The sequence below is a fragment of the Neopelma chrysocephalum genome, unplaced genomic scaffold (genome assembly GCF_003984885.1).
Source record: "Neopelma chrysocephalum unplaced genomic scaffold, ASM398488v2 Primary Assembly neopelma1_43, whole genome shotgun sequence".
Lineage (NCBI taxonomy): Eukaryota > Metazoa > Chordata > Aves > Passeriformes > Pipridae > Neopelma > Neopelma chrysocephalum.
In genome coordinates, this window is record NW_020897702.1 from 19479271 (window position 1) to 19503290 (window position 24020).

General features: G+C 39.7%; 1 protein-coding gene and 1 long non-coding RNA gene across 4 annotated transcripts; one reads left to right on the forward strand and one right to left on the reverse strand.

Annotated features, from left to right (window-relative positions):
• Positions 1-1278: 1278 nt before the first annotated feature.
• On the reverse strand, positions 1279-1823 carry LOC113964825. Its single transcript, XR_003533304.1, has 2 exons — positions 1710-1823; positions 1279-1399 (listed from the first exon to the last, which is right to left on the reverse strand). It is a non-coding gene; the product is annotated as an uncharacterized LOC113964825 (long non-coding RNA).
• CCDC83 (coiled-coil domain containing 83) lies at positions 1695-23583 on the forward strand. 3 transcript variants are annotated; one of them, XM_027677531.1, is made up of 11 exons: positions 1695-1735; positions 5006-5110; positions 7927-8011; positions 10362-10530; positions 11164-11331; positions 14116-14207; positions 15374-15442; positions 17894-18015; positions 19041-19123; positions 20571-20752; positions 22550-23583. In XM_027677531.1, exons 1-11 carry the CDS (start codon positions 1698-1700, stop codon positions 22733-22735), a joined length of 1299 nt encoding a protein of 432 aa, XP_027533332.1. In that variant the 5' UTR covers positions 1695-1697; the 3' UTR covers positions 22736-23583. The 3 variants fall into 3 exon arrangements, with proteins under 3 accessions (XP_027533332.1, XP_027533333.1, XP_027533334.1); XM_027677532.1 differs by lacking the exon at positions 1695-1735 and adding an exon at positions 1854-1952; XM_027677533.1 differs by lacking the exon at positions 1695-1735 and adding an exon at positions 2061-2242.
• Positions 23584-24020: the final 437 nt, after the last annotated feature.

The following is a 24020-nucleotide window of genomic DNA, read 5'->3' on the forward strand; positions in this document are numbered from 1 at the left end:
ATATTTCATACATAGTATATATTGGTTCCTGATGACCACTAAAGAGCAAATGGGACACCCATTTTCAAGGGCAAGAAGAAGGATCTAGGGAACTACAGAGCAGGCTCCAGGAAGACTACGGAGCAGATGGCGCAATTCTTGGGGTGGTCCTGTGCAGGATCAGGACCTGGACTTGATGATCCTTGTGGGTCCCTTCCAACTCAGGATATTCTATGATTCTGTGATTCCATATTCAAGCTTCTTAACAGAGAGTCAAAGAATAGCTGAAAGCACTACCTGATTCTAGCAGCACTGCTAACCTGCAAAATAAGGACTTAAAATTCTCAAAGTATTTTTAGTCTTTCTAAAAGATGTAAGTATTGTCTGCCCATGCAAATAAAAATTGCAAAGGTTTAACAGTCAGGTTTAAGCACTGTTACCTTTTGGCATAGTGTGATTTAAATATAGTGTGATTTAAAGATCTCATGCTATAGAGTATGAAGTTCACAACTTTGCCAGCTGACTTAAGACTCTCTTCTTTCTTTTTCTCTGCCTTGTATTCAAAGTCTGGCTTATGTGTCAGCTGGCTACTGTATCCTAATAGCATCAGTCAGTCCATAATACAGGAGAAGGAAATTAAAGGGCAGTATTTTTTTATGATTTGGGGTTTTGTTTGTTTGTTTCTTTCTTTTCTTGGCTTTCTGATTTGAACAGTTATGTGGGGCACTGGATGAAAATAAACAGCATTGTCCTACTGTCTTCAATATAGATACATTGCATATTATGATATCTGCCTGTAGGACTTAAAGTGTTTTGTCCTTATTTTAATGAATATGCCTTAATTACAGGGATTGCTGTACTATGTCAAACAGAACTTGTCATAGGAGAACACAAGTTCCCATAGGGACAGCCAAAAACTCTGAACAAAGTTAGAAAATGTGAATGTTCAGCATGGAGAAAAGAGAGACCTGTGGAGCTATGGAGAGACTTAATTGCAGCCTTCCAGTCCTCAAAAGGGACTTGTGAAAAAGAGGAAGGGTGACTTTTTAAACGGGCAGATAGTTACAGGACAAGGGTGAATGGTTTTAAAGTAAAAGAGGAGAGCCCAAAGAACCTGTGGATGCCCCATCCCTGGAAGTGTTCAAGGCCAGGATGGATGGGGCCCTGAGCAATCAAAACTAGCGGGTGATATCTCTGCCCTAGGGGACTTGGAACTAGATGATCTTTAAGTTCCCTTCCAACACAATCCTTTCTGATTCTATGTTGCCCAAGAATGAGGACAAAGGCTCTTTAGTGCTCTTTAGTGATTCACAATTTATTTCTGTGATCGAGTATGGCTCCCAGGGTTATGTGGTTCAGGCACTGGTGTCCTATGAAGGAGGGAAACGTACAGAGCCAATCCAAAGTCGATGGTGGTCTGCTGTCCAGGATGAGAGACGCAGATGTAGTTCAGGATCAGACTCCAGCCTTACTTTCCATCCTCTTGTGCCCTGTCCCCAGCTCTGGGGCATGGCTTTTTGCACTGGTGCATGGGGCAAAGGGGCTACAGGGAGCAGTGTACGGCTGGTGCAGGAGCCATCCAAGGCTCCACCTCAGTGCCTCGGACAGCTTAGGGAGGTTGCTCCTAAGAAAGCAGCTCTGCGGTCATGGGTGACCCAGCTCACATTCGGTGTGGGACTGTATCACTGCGGGGCTGGGACACGCCCTCTTGAAGAGAGATGCAATTTTACCTCAGGATTTCAGTCTGGCACTGCAGGTACCCACTTGAGCGAAATGCGGGCCATCCTACGAGCTTTGCCTCACAGAAACCCCTGTCAGGACTCCCAACCATCCCTGTGCCGTCGCTGACATTTTGTGTTTCCCGTTTCCTGGGGCAGAGGGCGCTGCCGGCCCCCGGAACGCGCCGCGGGGCGGGGCAGGGCCCCGTTGCGATGGCGACCGGTGTTGCTTCGGGCTGACAGGGAACTCTGGCGGTGGGTGCTCGGGGGCGGCGGGCGGTGCGGGAGGGCTTGGGCACAGCGTGACAGGGCCGGCGGGGGGCGGGGGGGGGGGCTCCGGCGCAAGGGGGACAGGGTCGGTGGGGTCTGGGGCTGCGGGCCTCGGTGAGGGGTGGCCCAGCTTTGTCCACTGCTGTGCCTGGTGGTGAAGGGGGTTGTAGGGGATACGTGCAAGGGAAGGGTCGGCTAGGAACGGAGTTGTTAGTGTACTTTGGAGATTGGGAAGCGGATACAGTGTGACTGCACAGTGTCACGGCGTGACTGAGGTAATCAATTCGCCGGATTCTGCACCTGGGACGGGGCAACCGTGGATGTACCTACAGACTGGGGAAAAAGAGGTTGGAGAGCAGCCTCACGGAAGGGACCTGGGGGTCCTGGTCGATGGCAAGCTGAATATGAGCCAGCAATGCCCTGTCAGCCAAGAGAGCGAACTGAGTCCTGGGGGGCGTCAGACAAGGCATCGCCAGCCGGTCGAGGGAGGGGATTGTTCCGCTCTGCTCTGCACTGGGGCAGCCTCGCCCTGAATATTGTGTGCAGTGTTGGGCACCACAACGTAAAAAAGACATTAAGCCATTAGAGAGTGTCCAAGGGAAGGCTGCAAGAATGGTGAAGGGCCTTGAGGGGAAGCCATATGAGGAGTGACTGAGGTCACTTGGTCTGTTTAGCCTGGAGGAGACTGAGGGGAGACCTCGTTGCAGGTCTCATGTACAACTTGTGAGGGGAGAGGAGGAGCAGGCACTGATCTCTTCTTTGTGGTGACCAGGGACAGGACCCATGGGAACAGCCTGCAGTTTTGTCAGGAGAAGTTTAGGTTGGATATTAGGAAAAGGTTCTTCACCCAGAGGGTGATTGGGCACTGGAACAGGTTCCCCAGAGAAGTGATCACAGCACCAAGCCTGACAAAGTTCAAGAAGTGTTTAGAAAATGCTCTCAGGCACATGGTGTGACTCTTGGGGTTGTCCCGTGCAGGGCCAGGAGTTGGACTCAATGATCCTTATGGGTCCCTTCCAACATAATATTTTATGATTCTATGATCGATGGGGACTGAGGGAGTGGAGGCTACTGGTGGTGCAGCTGCTTGACGTACAGAGATATAGTGTGAGTGCAAGTGCTGGTGTGGGTGGGACCAATGATAGTGATTGAGCTCATGAGAGTGGTTAGCTGCCATACAGGTGGTCTCTGTAAAGAGTGTCTATAAAGTGATAGTACTTGGGTTGCAGTGTCAGGAAACTGCCTGCTCCTTCTAAGGATGCAATGGCAGTGTAGTTATTGATTGAGAAAGTGCTGGTACTGATAATGGGGGTTTGTCAAGAGTTATGCCTCATTGCTTATTTGTTTGGGAGAAGTAATAGATCTTTCCTTCTGCAAAGGTATTCCTACTGGTTTAAAATGTGCAGTCGATTCTCAGTTCCCCTAAACATGTTCCCCTCTCTCTCATATGTGTGTGTTTTCTGTGGTTTGCAAAATCCAGAAAATCCTTTATTGTAGTATGGGGGGGGTTTACCTCGTATAGCTTGGAGGCTTTCTTGTTGCCCCCTGGTTGGGAAGAATTTAATAAATATATCACTGGAGCTCATCAGTGTCTGGAGTTGAAAAAAAAAGGCCCTAAACCTTTTCAAAATACTACCGCTCAAAATTTCACATTTGTATCCAGTTTTAAGCGGGGGACCTGATTATCCATTTAGAGAAAGGGACAGAAATTAAAAAATAACCTTAGGGATTGCTCTAGTGATCTTCTGTTTCTGAGGAAAATGAGTAAAATAAGTGGTCAAGTGAAAATGGAATCGATACAAATCCAGTTAATTCTGCACTGAAGAAGTATGACAGATTCTTTTTTACACTTAACAAGTGTAACCTGCACTTGTGCATTTGGGCTGGAAATTCCAAAGGGGTCTAGGAGGAGCAAAGTACCTAATTTCTCACCTTAGTGAGATTTTTTTTTTTCTTAATTCACTTGTTTGGGTTTTTTAAAATCTCTTTTTAAAATACACTAAGTTTAGGATTTTTTAAAGTTTCATGAAAAAATATTGTATTGAATAGGAAACTGCAAAGGTTGTATGTGAAATAGGATAGAAAGTTATTTTGTATTCAGAAAGCTGACCTTGCCTTGCTGCAGGATATGATGAGTGAGGTGAGAAGGCATGGGTCTGTATATAGATTACAGTGTCTCTGTTGATAGTTGGTTTAACTTGATTTTACAGGCTTCTTTATGTGGCTTTCCACTGACTTTTTTTTCCTGTTTACTTGTGCTCATTTTAATAGTGAAAATGTATCCAGCCTGCTTTGTTTAGTCACAGAACAAGTTGTTATCAATTTCAGCTATTATTAGTATGAAGACAGGGTATATACAATGTTTCTACTCATTCAGTAATAAACCTTCCTATACTATATAAACTGTTCAGGTTCATTTGATTATGTGACTGCTAAAAGTGAGGTATTTTCGTAAGTGCCTTTCTTGTGACTTTTTAATTTTATATAATATATGATACTAGTTCCATTACAGAATTATTCATTGACAGTTGAATTCTGAGGTTGGTAGTTGTGACAACATGCCCAGGGAATACTGCTGACATGCATATCCCTTCAGAAAGTGGTTTTGTTCCAGCTCTGACGATAAAAACTGGTATCGGAGTTGCAGTGAAAGGGAAATATTCATAGTGCTAGGAGAACAGAAAGAAAGGGAAAGAGGTGCATATTAACAAATGGACTTGATAAAACAAGTCTGATAAAGAAACAAAGGACTGGATAAAGAACAATTGCTGATTTGATTTGCAAGAATGTACAACACAGCCCACAGCAAGGGATGCAATGAGTAACTGGTGATAGAGAACACTGAATCTACTCAGAATGATACTTCAGGTTGCCCCAAAAACATGGGCCTGAGCACTATCCTGGGCAGGATTATTGTTGTCAAAAACCCAACTAGTTTTATTTCAGAACTGTTAGAAACTTGTCACAAGTGACAAAGGCCAATGAATATATGAAATCTTATACATTCATCTATGTCTTTTTCCCCCCTTCATTTCTAGCACAAGTACAACCAAAAAAATGGAAGAGAACAAGAAAGAGGAGAAGCCAGGAAAGCAAGTTACAGAACCTGAATCAGATATACCAGAAGCCATACTAGAACTTCAGTAGGTTTAATAAATTTTAACTTTTCACTCATATAGAATATGTGAATGAAGGAAGCAGATAACAAAGACATCCTCTTCAATTTAGGGCCTGAGCTGATTTTTTGGAGGTTTTTAAGGCTATTTGAGAAAGGTACACTTTTTAAACTATAGCTGTGAGGAAACATTTAGATGTGTCAGAAATAATTTTATGCCATTAGGCTGTAACTCGGGAAAAAATGTTTGATTAAAAACAAAAAAACCCCAACATTTTTTCTGTTAGTAGCAAGCTTTTGATCAGCATACACTGAAGTTGCAAGATCACATTTAACTGTATTTTTTAGAATTCCTTGGTGTTCGTGGAGATTTGTTGTCACCAGCCAGAACTTCAAGACCTGTAGTTTGCTCCCTTCCATGGTGCAGCTGAGAGCAGAGCACAGTGTTTTATTTTGAAAGTAAGAGAGGGATAACTTAAAGGTCTTTTAAAATCAAGCAGAGAAAAATAAGAGCCAAGTGGGAAATATCTGAAGCAGTTACTAAATAGTCCAATTTATTTGATCTCCAATCACTTGAGTAGATGATTAAAAGAGAAAAAGTAAGCTCCATGACTTATATCAGAGACAGAAATTGGAATAGAAAAGCCTCAGCAACATCCAACATTCAACAATTACCAGTGTTTAGGGAGCAAGAAGTAGTGCCTTGATGTGGAAATGAAAAGTGAAGTAAGTGAACCGAAGAATAGTTGTAGTGACATCTACAGGAGTTCACAGTTTCTGTGGTATTTCCGGTTTCAGTTTACACTGAACAGAATACAATTTTCCATAGGGAAATATCCGAGATTTAGCTTGATCATATCACAAACATACCAACCAAAAAGTCAACAAACCAACCCATCTATTTCATTAAGGAATAAGCAAACTGTATTATTAGGCTGAGAAAAAATTGCACCACTTTCTGACAAAATTATTCTTATGCATATTCAAATATCCAAGCAAAAGACTCATTTGTCTGAAGAGTTTTCCACTGAAATGGGTGCTGTACTAACAAGGAGTATGTAGTTTCTACGACTACAATAGGGAAGAAAGGGAAGAAAAGTATTCTTCTTGCTGTTTTTTCTTTCTCTCTCTCCTCTCTTTCCCTCTTTTCACCTCTGTAATCTATAATTTCTCTGTACTACTTAACTGAGCAAAGCAGCATAATCATACAAGTGCATATCTGTCACATTCCACTTTATGGTTTATCAAGTGCTTAGTGTATATTTACTTCCATTCCTGTTTTTTCTTCCATACATTGAAGGATGGTCACTGTTCATAGGGAGTTTGTTATTTTCCTGTTTCATTACAGTTCTCTGTTTAAGCATAATTGTTAGGAACAACAATCTTATTAATTACTTGCCTTAGTAACATCCTATACATGATTGATAAAACTGTTGCGGCACTGGGAGGGAGTCTTGTTTCTAGATGATTAAATCACCTAGATGAGACCTAGTATACAGAGTTGAGAAAAATAGTGTCAAAGGAATCATCAATCCAGTTGTTTTGTGGCTTTAATCTGACAAATACCATAGAAAAATAATCTAAAGGGGAAAGTTCCAATATGTAGCAGACAAACTGGCAAATTGTACTCATGTACGTTTTGACATTAGCAAGGTGATGGATATATTAATGGAAAATCTTAAAGTAGGAGAAAATAAGATCAGCAGTATCCAAAATACAGAAATGGCTTGAAATGGCTTAAAATGGCAGGTAATTTAGGCAATCACACTATGTGGCCAAACTGTGATGTCTGTGACATACTTTTGCTGTAGTCATGATCACCATACCCCCATATCTCTACTCTAACTAATATCCTTGTACTTAGTAGAAAACCTGAAAAATACTTTGGAGCACACTGATACCAGACGATGGAAATTTAGTAACCTGCAGTTAAAAAAAAAAAAAAAAAAAAAGAATCTTTAAAAAAAACTTAAAAAAAAAGGGAGGGAAAAAAAAAAAAATTTAAAAAAAAAAACAAAACGAAAAACTGAAGGAACAATAGCTGTTGAAAGAGTAAAAGATATTGTGATAATTGTAATACTTGCCTCTATTGTGCCACATGGTGAATGAATTCTGGGAAGAGAGGGAAAGATTACAGAGAATTTTGCAAATTGACATCATTTGCAGCCTACTGTTTCTCATTCTAGAAGAGAGACCACCAGAAAAAAGGACTTATTTTACAGCTGTGGTAAAGAGAATGCCTATGAAAATGTGAAGGCAGGGAGCTAGTTCTTTGACAAAAATGTATAAACAGAGCATACTACTCAGGCTGGAGTCCCTATTCCCTTAATGCTTCTTAAAGGCTAACAAATTCTTGATGTGCAAATACAGTTTATGAAGCTTGACAAACCACATTTTCAGAAGAATTGAATCCCTTTTAATTCTCCAGTTTGGGATTCATCTGACCTATGTCTGAGTGAGTTGCCCACTATGGCTAGTGATGAGTAATATTTCTGGAGCACAGATAATCTTGTCCTAAAAGACACCTGTGTAATTGGTCAGCTAAGCCATATGCACAAAGAGTAAACCAGTTCAAGCCTCTTTAGAGGCTACAAGGGAACAGTATAACCAGGGAATCTGTATCTCTGTAGAGCATGAAATCCAAACTAACATGAAGTTCCAGATGTATATGGGAAATAATTTCTTTATGTGTAGTAAGCAGACAGTGATATCTACCCAAATGAGTCAAGCAATAGGATATGACAACAAACATTTTGGTAGTATTTACATCTAATCTAGCTTAAATAGCATTACTCTCTCTCATGGTTTTGTAAGAATATCTCTTTCTTTATTCTCTCTCCCCAGAATTGAGACAAAAGAAGCAACAATTGATCGGGTTTTGGTTCATCTGGAAGAATTGGAAAACAAGATCAAAGAGTATCATAAAAGAGTAAGTGACTGTGCATCCTTCTCCCAACACTTTTTATATGTGGCATTTTAACTCACAGATTCAGTTTTATTCTTTCAATCCTAATACTACATACAATAAAACTAGTTATTGCAGTGAATTTGTTACAGTCAATGAAAGCAGAGTTAGTGAGTCACTTTATGTGCTAAAAGTTAAAGTGTTACCTGAATTAAATGTGACATAGAGCATAAATATCGTCAATATAACGTGTAAAAAATGAACTGCAGAAGTAAAACATTGCAGAATAGGACACAGCAGTAAAGTGAGTTCAGTGAAGGTGTTCAATAACCACCTACATATTTCATGGAATCACAGAATCGTTAGTGATGGGAAAGACCTCTGAGATCATTGAGTCCCACTGTTAACTCACCACTGCCATGTTCATCACTAAAACACGTGCACAAGTGCTACATCGACATGTCTTTTGAACACTTCCAGGACTGGTGATTCCACCACTTCCCTGGTCAGCCTGTTCCAATGCCTGACCACCCTTTCAGTGAAGAAATTTTTCCTAATATCCAACCTAAACCTTCCTGGCACAGTTTGAGGCCATTTCCTCTTGTCCTGTCACTTGTTACTTGGGAGAAGGGACTGACTCCCCCTGGCTACAACCTCCTTTCTGGTATTTGTAGAGAGAGATAAGGTCCCACACGAGGCTCCTTTTCTCCAGGCTAAACATCCTCAGCTCCCTCAGACATCCTTTTACCAACTTCATTGCCCTTCTTTGGACATGCATCTTCCTCTACAGCAAACATAGGATAGCAAGCCTCCTTTCAGAAGGTACCTTCCCTGCAGTATATTCAGATATGCCTTTTGACCAGTCCTGCAAATATTCCTCAATATTTCAATGCACAAAGAATAAATGGTTTAACTTCATTTTTTTCAGTAGCATTAGCAGACCTAACCAACTATTGAGATTTGCTGACCTCTTTTGATTCACTTCTGAGGTAATGGAATTGCACAGGTTTCTGTGAGAATCTAGTTATTCTTGCAAACTTAGTTACAATAAAAACTGAACAAAGAAAGAGCATCAGGCAATTGACTAGTTGTAATTTTTAGCACTGCTTGATGAAGACTCACTTCCTCGTGGATTAAGAGTTATTTTGGGTATTTTTTTAGGACAAGGTTATATAACTACTGATTGCACCTGAGTGACACTTTAAAGAACTGTGTATATGAGGTGTATGTAAACACCCATAATATGACATCTGGTGACCGCGAGCAGTGAACTTTGAAAGCAGATATATAGAGGGGTCACCTATTGAAATTAAGTCAAATCACTCAAAAATCCTTACCCTGGATCATCTTGCAGCCTGCAGTTGGTATAGCAGTGAAACATTAAAACAATGTCTCTCTGTCTCTCTGTCCTTCCCATGCCCAATGGTTGCCCTGCTTTTGTAAGTATCCATACGTTTAGCATTCTGTGGTGCTTCTTTCGGTGTTGAAGCCTGGATGGTGTTTCATTTGTGTCTTAGCTATCACTGCAAGTGGCATTTGCTCTTCTTTTTACAGGCATCTGAAGTCTCTTATGATTACTTCCCCAATTTACTGCTAGTTCACGGTCTCTGGAGGACTCCATATTTTAGACTGTGCAGGGTACTTAAGGGCATGATTGAAGTGCTATTTGTTTAATTTACCCATGTTTTGACAGCACTTTGATCTCCATTCTTTGTTTCCTGCTTATTGTTTCTGAGTGGTTTAGAGTTAATCCTTCTAGAAGTGAGGAATGCTTGAGACTCTCTCTACTGCATAGTTACTGTTACTATTTGCTCCCATATGGTATCCTTTGGGAGCAAATATACACGATCAATAATCTCTGTAGCACCTGAGAGGGTCATGGCAAAGGGTTATGATCACAACTGTGGAATCAGGACGTATAACCAATTTCAGCTCTGACAAGACTCTTTGCTGTGGTTGTATGCAAGCGACCTGATTGTCTTATGAGTTTTCTGCATGAAGGTGGTGCATTCTCATGAAGAATGTTGAATAGCTCTAACATATAAATATTGTTATTAAATTACTCACAAGCAACTTTCTTTCCAGGCAATGGAGAACTATTGGTACTGCATGGAATACAGCAGTCATTTGTCTCTCATTTCCTTCCAATGGTTTTGAAGTTACTGAGGAAACTTCTGAGATCTAAAAACTCTCCCTTCTACTCTATCCTTTTGAATACGAAGAACAGGTGTTTAGCTGGGTGTTCTTGCACTTCATCTGGCATTAGGCCAGATTTTACTTTTGTTGCTTAAGTTTGTCACTTTGAAAACCATTTTGATACTGTTTTATGTGTCTACTTTGAAAATGTCCTGTGTCTTCTGTTTTTCTTTCTTAGAATGATGTTCTGAAGGAAGAACAGCAGGCACTTATCAGGCGCCTAATAAAACAAATAGAAGAAAAGGAGAAAGAGCGAGATGAAAAGGAGGTTGTAACTAGGGATGATGTAGAAGAGTCACTGAAAGCAATTTTTCAGTATGTGAGAGACAAAGAACAACTTTTTAAAGGTATGTTGTGAGTTGGGGAAGTGTGGTTTGCAATTTACACGGTGGGGATCTTTGTTGTTGTTGTTTTGCATTTAGAGTTTCAACTTCCTTGTTGCATAAAAAGCATAAGTTTTCCTCCTCAAAAATTGGGCTATCTCAATTTGATATGAGATTGTGGAGGGCTTATAAGTAAATCTGTTCCTTCAAAGTGATGTATATTATTGTGCAAGTACAGAGGCTTCCTCTTTTCTCTAAATTTGAAACTTATGAAAACCCTAAGCACTGGCTCCACTGGAAGATTTAAAAAAAAAAAAAAAAGATTGATGGCAGGAAATATCAGTTTTGACTGTTGAAAATTCTGGCTGTCATCCCTGTGATTCTCTGTGGGAGACACATGTGTCTTTGGTTACAATATTTCAGTGAGAACTGTTGTCTCTCCTTGGAAGAATAAGATCAAGCTGTTTTGAGCAATGATGGTGGCCCTTCACACAGTGTGAGCCCATCATGTTGTAATGTATTGTAGTGTGGAAGAATCCCCCTTCCATCTCCAACCCCTCTGAAAGTGCTTTTCTTAAAGAATTTGATGAAATTATAAGAATTATCAATTCAAGAAATCAGTAATGAACTTGTCTTTTGACATTCTTATTTTAATAGAACTGCGCTCCCAAATTGAAGAAATTCAGCAAAGAATTTCAGTAAAGCAGCGTGAGAGAGATTACTGGTTGGAGTACAAAAATGTAGGAAGTAAAATACATGCTGAGAAGATTAGCAATCTGGAGAAAGACATTAAGAAAGTTAAAGATGACCTTCAAAGAACTACAGGTCAGTTTACAGCTAGTGTAATGCAAGTCTTACGGGCTTTTTGCAAATTCCTTGCAGGAATTAAATTATAAATTTAATTTGAGGTCATGTTTCTAGTAATTTGTATCAACTTTCTTAAAACAGTGCACATAAGATAGGCTGTGTAATCCTGAAAAATGTAAGGATACCCTTTCTCTCTCTCTTTCTCTCTATAAAAGTTCCTTTATTAAAGAAATTGATAAAGTTTACAGAAATGATGATACTTAAAGAAACTGATAAGCTTGACTTTTGATGATTTTCTTGTAAAATACAGCCAACCCATTTTTAAAAAATGTTACTGTGAAGGACAGCAGTTTCCTAAAAATAAGTCTACATATATTTAGGTCACCTACACACAGGGCTCCCTTAGCAGTCATACTTGAAAATGTTGACTCTACTGCTGTTGCTTCTCATCATGTTACAAGCACTTCACATATTGAAAGCTTCTTTGACAGGAAAGTAGCATGAGCTCATTCTTGGAACAGTCTTTTCTATGGAGTATGCTGGTTTACAAGCAGAACTAGAGGGAGCTCTTTAGCCACTGGTCTGAACTTTGCCTCCTAGTTGCTTAATCTCCTGTGTGAAGCCCTGCAAAATTGCCAGTGCAGACATATACAGATACTGGGAACTGTTTCAGTAGCATCACAACAGTGGAATGAATTTGAAAGCTTACATATTCTGGTGCTGAGTGATTTTTACAAAGATTTTTTTACTACAGCATTATTTTTAAATTATGTAAATATTTTGCTTTTACATAACCCATGCTTCCGATGGGATAAGGATGTCCTGGTTTTCTTCTTTTATGTCCCTCTCAGTATGCATGACCACAGCCAAGCAGCTGGTAGTAACAGGCAGTGACACTGCTCTAAGTGTCTCTGTATATTCTGTGCCAACCATTACCAGGCATCAACTACTGTGGATAAGAGCCAGCTAGCTATCTTTTTGTCTCCTGAAACATATTTTGCTATGATTAAGATCTGCCCCGTGATTTCTACATTGCCAGATAGCTTGCCAGATATCCATCTCTCTATTCAGGAGAGACTAAGTTTTTTCCTTATGCATTCTCTGTGTTCTTAATCAGTTTAAAACTTTGCTATATAGATGCTGAAATAAGAAAAAGAGAATGGGCTTTTATATAGAATGCCAGAATGAGCCAGTAGGAACATTTACTCTGGCCTCCTGCATGTCACAGGGTACAGAGTCAAAAATGCGTGGTCAAACAGAAGTGTATTTATTGACAGACTGATACAGAGGTACATACTGCAGTTGCCTACTTAACATATTGCAAAATGATGCTGCCAGTACTGGACGTTGGCACAGTATTTTACTTAACTTCCTAAAACTGAACCTGGAAAGTGCCTGGGGAGTACAGCCTTCCAGCAGAAATGCAACAAGCTTTCAGAGCAATGCAGCAACAAATTGGGCTTTTTCACACCTCAAATGTGTAACAGGCTTAGGGAATAAGCTTAGGTGAACAGATTTCTGTCTCTGTATGTACCACTGAAGGGCTTGACACTGGCACAATTCATGTTGTCTGGCGGTGACATTATGAACAAAACAGCTGAAGAGGAGAGGAAGCGAAAGACAACCACAGGCATGGGTGAGGTGTGGGGGAAACAGTGTTGCAGTGAGAGAGTTGGGGAAAATAGCCTCCTCAGGAACTGTTGAGACATACTGTTTCACCTTTTCTTCATTCTCCTGGTACAACTCAGGCTATTTCGCTGTCTGAAAGAATGAAATAGTGAATTAATTATAGTATGGAAGTACTTCTATTTCATTTTGCCAAGTCTAGGTGGTGGATTCCAGCTTCCACAGTGTTAAATTAAGAACTAATGCACAACTAATGAACTAATACACCTTCGATATTTGACTGCCTTTGACTCCACAGTGGGTCCATGACCAGATGTTCATTTACAGCCAGATCAGCAACAAGCTGTCTGCAACACAAGTACAGAGCAAGGCTGAACTTCAAGCCTCTGCAACAAGTAGGAAGTGCCCTCCTTCAAAAAAAATGACTACACTCTCATTCATTCCTTCAAAAGGAGGAAATATCAAGCAGAAGTGGGCTATTTAGAAGAACAACAAAAAAAGAACTATAGGGATAAAGGGAAGGATGAAATAATTAAAAAGCAAGTGATTAGAATGTGAAGCCAAGCAAATTGACTTTGATGTAAGACACACTTTCTAAATAATGACTGCATGTAATGATAAAATAAAAGCAAATCATTGAGGCATTTGCCACATTGTCTGTTTTGTCCTGTTGTCAAATTAGAACCTTAGAGCTTTAGATAAGTAAGAAAATTTATTAGGCTCTTTATAATAAATGTCTGGAAAAATGCTATGTGGATAAGATGATCCAATACACTTCTGTACCTACAAAATAATTTTTCTAAGCAAATGTTTCACACCACGCTAGGAACTGCTATTGATAAAGACAAAATTTAATGTTAAGATGCCAATATTTTAGCAGAGGATTGCCCAGCTCACTGCTCAGTTAGCAGTGAATTGCTCAGCTGTTGCAGTTGTCAGCAGAAATGTGCAAACCACTTCTGATTTCTAGTTTTGTAGTTAACACTACTGTCCTTTGGGTCTAGGAGGATAATTTCTATGGGGAAGGATATTTGAATCCTTTTCTGTGGAGCACCTATTCATATGATGCTTGCTGATAAGTTCCAGTTCAGTAACAACAGGCCAATTATCTATTTGTTGCTAGGAGAAATTGATGTCAAATAATGATTTCTGATTTCCTTTTTTATTGTTTTGAAGAATATTATAGAGATGCTTTGAATGCAGTGAAAGAAGAAAATAAGAGGCAGTTTGACAGGCACTTGAAGTTACTTAGTGAACAGGCTCTTAAGGTATTCCTTCTGCCTTTTTTAAAACTGCTAACTGCATCATAGTTAGGATTCATGTACTCTGCATTAATAACTATTTTAACTCACATTAAGACTTGAAAGTTTTCGAATAAATTGAGAGTAACGTAAACTGTAAATCTTACTACATGTGGAATTGGTCATTGTTATACATACATGTACCTTTTTTTTTACATTAGACTAACAATGAGTAGATGTGAGGGCATTTTACAAAATGAGATATGAGGAACTGGGGCACCATGCACTGACATGACTTGTTCAAGAATGTGTTGCTTTTGCTGTGAATGATTTTGACATTTGCATAGACTTCAAAAAACAGTAACATGCAAAGGGATTGGCTGCATGAAAATATATGTCATTTTGAAAAAAAATGTTGTATTTGTAAAGTACAACATTTTTAAAATGCCAAAATAGTGCAGTCTCGGGAAAATTTTGGTTTATTGATACATTAAACTTTTTGGTCATCTCTGCCAACTCTGATTTGAAACTGTGATTTACAAATAGCTCTGGCGACAACATCTCACTTTCACAAAATGCAAAGCATACTTCACTGTGAATCACTAGGCCCATTATGGGTTTAAATTCCCTGACTTCAGTGCTGGAATTTCCAGTCATGTGAGAACGTAATCCAAAGGACTGTGTTTATGGTGATCTACAGGAGCATCTTCCCTCCCAGTTGTTCCTTTCCACTTACTGACATCAATAATTAAATTGTAGCTTGGGCTCATTAGCACAGACCTCTACATGTTTAGGTCACTTGTCATAGATCAGTACTGCTGCATTTGGGATTTTGCTTGGGATTTTTAGTAGCTAAAGGTTTGATTTTCTGAAAACAGGAAGATTTGAACTATAGTGGGAAGATGGAAGAACTTGTTGGGCAAAAAAAGGAGAAATCTCCTATTTTAATATGGGAAATTATAAAATATTGGTAAACTGCTTGACATATAATCTGCTCTAGGCAGGATGATGGAGAAGAAACATCTGGCCTTGTGAACTAAATCCCCTTGTAATCCCTCAGGGGATGCTACAGTCTGTTATGTGGATGTTTCTTAATTATTTCCTGCTAAAGAGCAGAAGGTTCTTCTTTATAGTCTGCAGGACTGTCAAAGTTCCGCTCTCAGATGAGATGATCTTAAATTGTGTTTTCTCAGAGTGCTGTGGGATACTTAGACAAAAACTGTCGCAGAGAAATTCAAGAGAATGAATGGCTAAAAGAAGAGGTAAGAGGATCATTTGCCTATAGTTTATCATGGTAGTTCATGTTTTAAATGCCATGGCCTACAGCTATAACTGTTTCCAGTGATGGGCCTCTGAAGAATTCCATAGGAAAAGGAGAGCAGTTTTCCAGTAATTAGTCTGTACTCTTGAGCAGTAAACAATGTAATGTGATGAACAAAAGTAAAAGGTGAACACCTGCTTTCACAAATGAAAGACCCCTTTTCCTGCCTAAGCAGTTACGTGAAGGTAACTGCTACATCATGTTCCATACAAATAAGTATGGAACATACTTCACCTCTGTGAAGACTGGGATGCTATTTAGTGTAAAGGCTCAACCATGTAAGTATCTGAAAAGTGAAGTTTTGAATTGCATTAAAGTTCTAGTGTTGCTGTATTGAAAGAAAATGGTTATGGATGTTGGAAATATGTTTTGAGAAATGGCTTGAGACAACTTTAAATGGAAGGTAATAAAGAAACTATGGGGGCTATATACTGAAGAGAGGAAAATCAAAATCATATATAGTTGTAATTGATTACTTGATAGCTTTTATACTTTAATGACAATTTGCAGCTATATATTAGATACTTGTAACTTTTCTTCTCAAGAAAAGACTTTTTAGTGAGCCAGACTTAGAGAACTAATTTTTCCATGGTGAGAGTTTGATTGTGTTTGCTCCAGTCAAGACAGGTTCTTTGTTGCGATCAAATCTAAGCGTGAGATTGGTGGGTGAAATGCCCTTCCCCACCTTTACAGTCTCACAGTTCAGAACTGAGCAAAACTTTTTGGGAAGTTAATAAATGAACTCCTTATTTTTCCATGCCACATCAACAAACCTGGCAGAGGTTTCTACATTTTACTTACTAGTTTAAGATACATGCCAGTATGCAGGGATACAGCTTTCCTTCTTCCCCTTAATGAGCTCTGAGCATGCATCTTTAACTTTCCAGGGCAGGTGTCCAAACCACAGCTTAGGAAGCAATGAGGGTAGGGGTCAATAGGAAAGAATTAGTGTTTTATTCTGTATAAACAAATAGGAGCTCAAATCTATACATCCTATCACTGAATGAGTATGAATTATTTTCCCATCTCCCTGTCTCACTGAACAGTTATGACTTTTACACACATTAGACAGTGTCAACAAGACAGATCCACTTTGGAGTACTCTTATGTTCTGACAGGCTCTCGCCTCAAAGCTGAGGGATTTGGGTTTCTTTCCTCTCAACTAGAAGTTTCCTATGTTACGAATTACTTTCCTATGTTATGAATTAGTGCTTTGAATTTTGGGGAAAACAAAACAATTATCACTAACTTTTCCAGTTCTCTGAATTCACCCATTCATTTTCTCTGCTTTTCTTACATGGATGAAATATTTTCTCTCAGGCTAATGCTTATATGTAGCTGACAGTCTCTTCCAGTAGTTTCTTTTGGGGAGATAAACCAAAAATTTCAGTTTAGTCTTACTTCAATTTTTTTTTCCCCAGTTTGGCCACTGAATTGAAAAATGATTTACCAAAACAGCCCTAAACTAGTTATCTCCAAATTTGAACAGATTTGGAGACTTCACCCACATTTTTCCATGGTTACTGTGTCACACCAAGATGGTGCAAAACCGCATCACCTCATTGTGCCAAGCCACATCCTGTTACTGGTTAATGTCCTGTCATTTTCACCTTTTTAATCCCCGGGAGAAATTGGAACAAGTTTTAACTGCAAATTTGGATGATTACAGCTGGGTTAATTTGGCTCTGATGAGAACAGGTGCTTTCAGGTCACTGGGTACTGCTCTTAAACATGGGCCTATGGCTAAGTTTTCTGGGAAGGTGTCTCTCCCGTACACTCCCCTCTCCAGTGAAGTAGGTAAGAACTTGCTTGTCCTTCAGTAAAAGTGGAATTGTGGAAACTGAATAACTGGCATCCTTTGGTTAGTCTAACTTCATGGCGATATGAGGTGATTACCAGTGCAAGAAAGTAGTACCTGGGGCTTAGCCCATGTTGTGGTAACTTGGACATTGCTAATTCTAGGTAAGAAGGTTTTGTGTATAAGCAGGAATTAGAAAAACAATGCTTGCTGAGAAGACCTTGAATTTAACTCTGCAAAGAAGGTTTTTCTCTCTCAAAGCTCTGAGGTGAAAGCAAAAACGAAAAATTCAGAGCTGCTGTCTAGCAGACCTGCTTGACCACGTGAGAAGGTTGTGCTGTCAGGATTGCATAGCCCAAATATGTGGCTCTGACTGACAGAGCTGTGATAGTAAAAGGGTTCTAATAAAAGTGTGAAAGAACCAGAGAGATCTTCCCTTTGTCTGAAAATGTGTCACTATGTTTCCCCACCAAATGTGCAGTCTTGCTGACACAGCTGCAATCTTTCTAGGTATGTGCTGTCAAGGTAGTTGCTATGAAAGCTTTCCAAAATTCTAAGATTTTCTCTTTTTTTTTTTTTTCTAATTGTCAAAAGGTTAAGATCTACCGAAAGGAAGTAAGTGATTTGAAAGCCTCTGTTCAGCTCCTGGAAGAAGAAAATACCAGTTTAGTGGCAAAACTGATTGATATCAAACTTCACAACTCGATAGGATCCAGGTAAAATGATGCCTTTACAGACTCAAAAGAGATTAATTTTTTTTTAAAAGATAATGATACTGCCTGCCTGTAAAGCTGTTTGGGCTCTCCTACATCAAAGCCAAGATAGTTTCCTAGTTGACGGGAAAGAGGATTTGACTATGTGTGGGACTTGTATCCTTGAAGAGCGACAGTAACATTGTGACCTCCTAAATACCAAAATTCAGGGAAGAAACTTGGTTCTTTAATAGTCTATGAAGACTTAGTGCTACTAACTTCCTCTTAGTGGGGATACTGCTGGGGCTTGGAAATAGTTTCTTTATGTTGTAATTAGATGGTCTCAGCCCCAGCTTTTCAGACCAAGTCTGAATAATAGATTTTTCCTTTACTGTTGGAACAATGTGAAGATTAATATGCAAATACAGCAGGCTTTGCAACCTCAAGTGAAACAGATGACCTGGCACTGAGTAAGGAAGAGACCTTGGGATATGTCTGTCTGTAGAGGTATCTGTGGGATTAGATTCTTTTGTACTGAAATTATTTAACTTGTTCCCCAGAGAAAGATTAATTTAACTACAAAATATCAACACTAACATTATCAAAAGCCTAATGCAACAATGGGAATGATCCATCTTCATTTTCCAGCCCCAGCTCAGTGATTTTAGCCATATTGCATAAAAAGTTCCAAGTCTTAAGAAGTGACCATTTGTTTCTCCTTCCCAAACTTTGGATTGCTTCTAAGTGAGAGCTGCCAGCTGTGGTTTGAATCTTGGACTGACTGGAGACTATAACATTTGTTTTCTTTTAGTCTCATGGACATGGTTGAACTTAGACACTAAAAATAAAAAAGACCAGCTTATTAGCCACTAAGCTACCTGGCTGCCTCCATTGCATTTTTAAACCATTGTGCTGTTCTGCGTTTGTGGTTAAGCAACAAAATGGCTTTCAGAAAGGGTGTCCTCCCTCTCACCCCAAAACATTGCACAGTTTAAAGAGAAATTTCAGACCACTAATATAAGTTTCACTTCGTCTTTTTTATTCCATAGGCATTTGTTTCTTACTGAGGCAGCTGGCTTGCAAGAAGGATTTCCTAAGGATGAAATGGAAGTGGAATATAGAAAATATGCAGGTAATGTGCATGCCAGCAGCTTATAAGAACTGATAAGTTACTGAACATTTACAGACTTTTTATTTCTTAAGGTTTTTATCAAACTGCCTGTTTGACATGGTGAACACTTAATTTCCCACTTGATGGCAGCCACCACAGCAATGACAGACTGTAGTTTGCATTAAGATAAAATCACAATTTACCTGTTATACAGTTTTTAAATTGAAACTGGTGTCTAGATTAATATAATTACTCCTCTAGAGCTAGCCTGGAATGCAGTTAACAGTATTGGCTATTTTTTATGAAGATATGGTTCATATCTTACTCAGTTCTTTACTGATCCATATCATCATAACTTCATTATGCCTTGTCCCTGAGACAATATTCTTTAAACTCTGTGCTGGCTTTCACTTCAAGTCTATGTGCACTTTACGGTCATTCAGCTCATACATTGGAGGTAAATTATAAATAACTCCCTAGCAAAAGCAGATGAAGCTCAGCCCAAAGTGAAAAATCTTATTAAGCAGTACTGAATTTTGGGCTGAATCTCCATCTATTCTGGTAGGTGTGCCCAGGAAAAGGAGATATACCATTAAGCAAGAAGGAGCAAGTGAATGTGTTTATTTGTTTAGGATGGTTTCTGTGGATTCCTTAGTATCACGTTTTATTTTACATATTTGTGTTAGTACAAGAAAGAGGATGGAAAAAATACAAAATTAGAGATAAGTTAAAAAAATTGAAGTCATACAGTTATGGATACATGAAGAAGTCTGTTAAAGTTCTGATCAGTCTGAGCCATAGGTGGGCCTTTTGAATCCATCAGGCACCAGCAAACATGTTAACTAAAATGTCTGAGTTAGATATATGTTTACTTTGAAGACCTTTGCTAGACCTTTGCAATAGTTACTGGGAAGACTAGGTTTTGTTCCAATAAGCTGGGATCAGATCCCAGGCAAACCTGTAACTTGGCATTCCATGTTCAGCATTGTCTGTCATCCTGAGAATGAGTCAACTGCAAATGTGAGCTCTTCAGGGGAGTTATAAGTAGACTAGCTGTGTTTCAGGAACTTGTATCTATATACCTGTAGATATATGGATATAGAAAAAGTTTATACTTGGTTTTGCTGCCTTTCTTATTCTTTTTAACTATTCAGGGCTCTACAGGACTTAAGTTGAACTGATTGTTTCTCCTCCCCCATCCCACAGACCCATTAGTTCTCACTTCCAATCAATTTCAGTTCCTGGTCTTGATCAGAAATTGTGAACAAAAGAAACACATAAAAAAAAACCAGTGAGGAAAACTAACATTTGGCTTGAATTGCCAATTAAAAATCCTACCAAGCTGTTCTTTGCATCACATGGCCCAAGCCATATTAAAGACTGCAGGCAATCCTCATCCCAAGTACTGATTCTGACTTCCATAAGGCTTAACAATTACATACACATCATTTTTCTTCTCTTTAAAAAGCAAAGGCAGATGGAGAAGAGAGCCTCAGAAGTGCCACAGTTCCCTGTCAGAGAAAAAAAGCCTTTCCAAAGGTTCAGTCTAAAACAGAGGATGAGAAGCCTCAAGACAGTGAAGAGCTGCAAAAAAAATTCTTCACTACAGCCTTGGATCGCTTGCTGTACGAAGATGATGATGATTTCCAGGTATGAGTTAGTCATCAGGTCTTTCACTGACACAAACATTATTCAGAATGGAGCATGAACTACTGTCAGGACCATTCTATTCCCAGTGGTGTTATGGCATCCAGTGTCTTCTACCCAGTGTGCAATTCAGATGCTTAATCATAAGCCTCTGGTTCTATTTGGGACAGTAAGGTCACTCCATGTCCTTCAGATGCTGGGCCAAAAGAGCACAGGTTCTCTGTCATACAGGCCAGCCACCCTTGGATGTTTTGGATGCCTTAGGGCATTTCTGGTATCATGAGACATTGTTTTGGCAGTTGAATGGTGTCCTAGGAATCAGCACATAGAGTGTCAGGATGAAATTCCCCCTAGAAAGAATTTCTGAATGCCAACTAGTGACAATTTTCTATGGTATTGCCAGGCTCTTGCTTGGATACTGGTCCTTTAGAATCTGTGTTGTGTAATGGCATTAAAGGATCGACATTCTTTCAGCAGAAAGCTGGGATGAAGGTGTTCCTGGGTGCCAACTACAGGGGTTGAGAAAATAAAAAGGTACAGGTTATATGTAAGTAGCCAGAGTTTGTGTGGTTCTCAGAGAAGGGGTACCTACTTCTGAAGATTCTCAAACCTAGGTTGCAAAAAATGCTTCCTGGGTGCCTTTGATACTCTTGAGTTACAAAAACTTGAATACATTTCTAAATAAACTAATTACTTTTAGAAAATACATTACTCTACATCATTGATTTCTACTCCAAATTAAAGAAGATGATATAGACATGGTGCAAACTGCAGGACTTTGTAAAGATACTTTCCCATAATGTTTCTTTAGTCCTGAATATTCTATTAACTTACTCAATAATGAGTTAAAAAACCCACAAAAGCAAAACAAACAAAAAACCCTCAAAAACTCTTTTTCTAGAAATTTCACTTTAGTTAATACCCTGCAACTTGTGTTCAGAGAAATCATCCTGTTGCCTTGATCAGAGACTAACTTAAGGGGTGGCTCTGTCCTGAAGAGGCATTACAAAGAAAAGCTTTAACAAAAGCCATCTGTCTAGGTGTTTGTTTCTTTGCAGTCATTGCCTGGGGAGAGGAAGCTCTCCTTTCTTCCTGCTGGTAGCACTGCAGAGCCCACCCCACTGAGGGCCATTGGTGCTGCTGACATAGGTGCTGTTACCTCTTAACAATGAAGGTGCAACTGCAAACAGCGGTGTTACACTGGCAACCGTTATGAACCTACTGATTAAACAGAGGTGCTTCAAGAGCTTGCACTGGAGGGTTTCTTCTTTCCTCTCTCTGGTTTGGCAGCTCCTGCCCTCAGGGAACTCATACTGCACATCGGCCTTTTCTGTAGCTGATTCACTCTCTAACCCAGCAGAAAAACTTTCTCTTTCCTCCTCTCCCCCCAAATTAGTTTTCTGTTGAGTTAGTCAACCAAATTGACTCAGAGGTTTGGAGAAAACCAGAGCCAGTGCAAACGTGGCAGAAGCACATGGCTCGTCTTGGACCTCTTTTGGCAGGAATGAGCTCTTGGATTAGTTTAATTCTTCTCACAGAACTGAACTTGAGAGCAGAATTTGGTTTACAGAGGTGGTGTTATCAGTGAAAACACACAGGAGAAGAAGAAGGCAGCAGGGCTGCAGCCTCCTAAGATGAGCTGACTTGTAAAAGAAGCCCATTATCACTGACATTACCAAACAGCAGCCCTAGGGCAGCATCTCTACAGTTGCTTTAAAAAAGGAAAGTTGCTGGGTCTCGTTTTTTTTTTTAAAGGGCTCCTTTTCTATCTAATAAAGAATAATATTCTTTCTTCTTAAGGCATACTTAAAACTGGGTCCTCTGAAGAGAAAGCTGTATGTAGTTGGAAGAGCCGTGCCTACTCATCATAAGGAACAAGAAGAAATGCCAAGCAGGAGTGACAGAGAGGACGGCAGTGTTGGTAAATCAGATGGGCACATCACAGCTGAGATGATCAGGGCCTTATTTAAAGAAAATGTTGATTGAAACTAGACAAGCTGTGCTGTTAACACAGAAATGTAACAATCTCAGTTCCTCAAATATTTGCTCTGTTCTTCAAGGAGTGTATGGCATTGGGCTTTGTGGAAACTTTTTTGAGTGCCTGAATCATGATTCACACGTGTAAGTTTCATGAGAGGTATGTCTGTGTGCAGATGGCTAATTGAAAGGTTCCTTTCCTCACCACTGAGAGAGGTTTTGTGCACTTTTTGGGCTACTCAGTCCACAGAGCAGCACATATATCTACAAAAGGATACGAATTAATATTTAGTTTGTGTGGTCTCCACTTGCAGACTGTCAAATGTGGAATTCCCTCTTGATCGGACACAAATGGGTAAATGCAGGCTGCCATAAAACATAGAACTGTTACAAAATACTTAATACTCTGCTAAAGCAGAATTAATTTGTCCAAGCATAATTCAACTATTGGTACAAATTTAGTGTTGGAATGAATTTTATCTGTCTCCGTAAACTCCCTACTTAAATATACTGAAATAAACAAAAATTAATTTAAAAAATATTAAAACCAGCATAAAAATCTTGAAAGTCTTAAATATTTTGTTTGTTTAGAATCGGCCAAATGTATAATAACCCTGTATCTTCGGTTTGTGACGGGTCTCCATGAACCTATATCCTAGTGCATTGATGCAGTGGGGGGTTTTCCACTGCGCACCCTGGATACCCTCTCAGGAGCACACAACGCAGTTACTTCCCACAGGTAGGCTCTGATGGGTGTATTTCCTAGTTAGAAACTTGTGACAGCACTGAATAATCTGATTTAAACCCTTGACAGGTTAATCAGCTGTTTGGAATAAAGTTTTTAAAAAAATTTAAAACATTCTAAACAACCTGTATTCCTATGAAGTGTCTCGGCTTATCCTGTGCTTCTGTGCCAACATTTTTGGTTTTCCAAGTGAGCTCAGCTGTTCCTGCCCAGCAGGTGTCTCCTCGAGCTGCAAGTGAGTCCAGCTGTTCTCTGGGCTCCACTGAGCTCAGCTCCTCAGGAACCGTGCTCACAAGCAGGCAGGTAAAGGCAGCAGGCTCCGTCTCAGACTGACTCTCACTTGCTTTCCCATGTGTAAACACTTTGTGGAGTTCGGACGTGTCCCTGCTGTAACCTAAGTGAGTTATGGCAAAGGCTGAGGTGATTCCCAGCCCTCGAGTGTCCAGGGAATGGGGATCCGGATGTGTGAGGTGGTCGTGTTTGCAGCACAACAGAAGCCTCCCCTCAGCTACACTGCCTTGCTTTGAGTGCAGGGCAAGCCCCATGAAA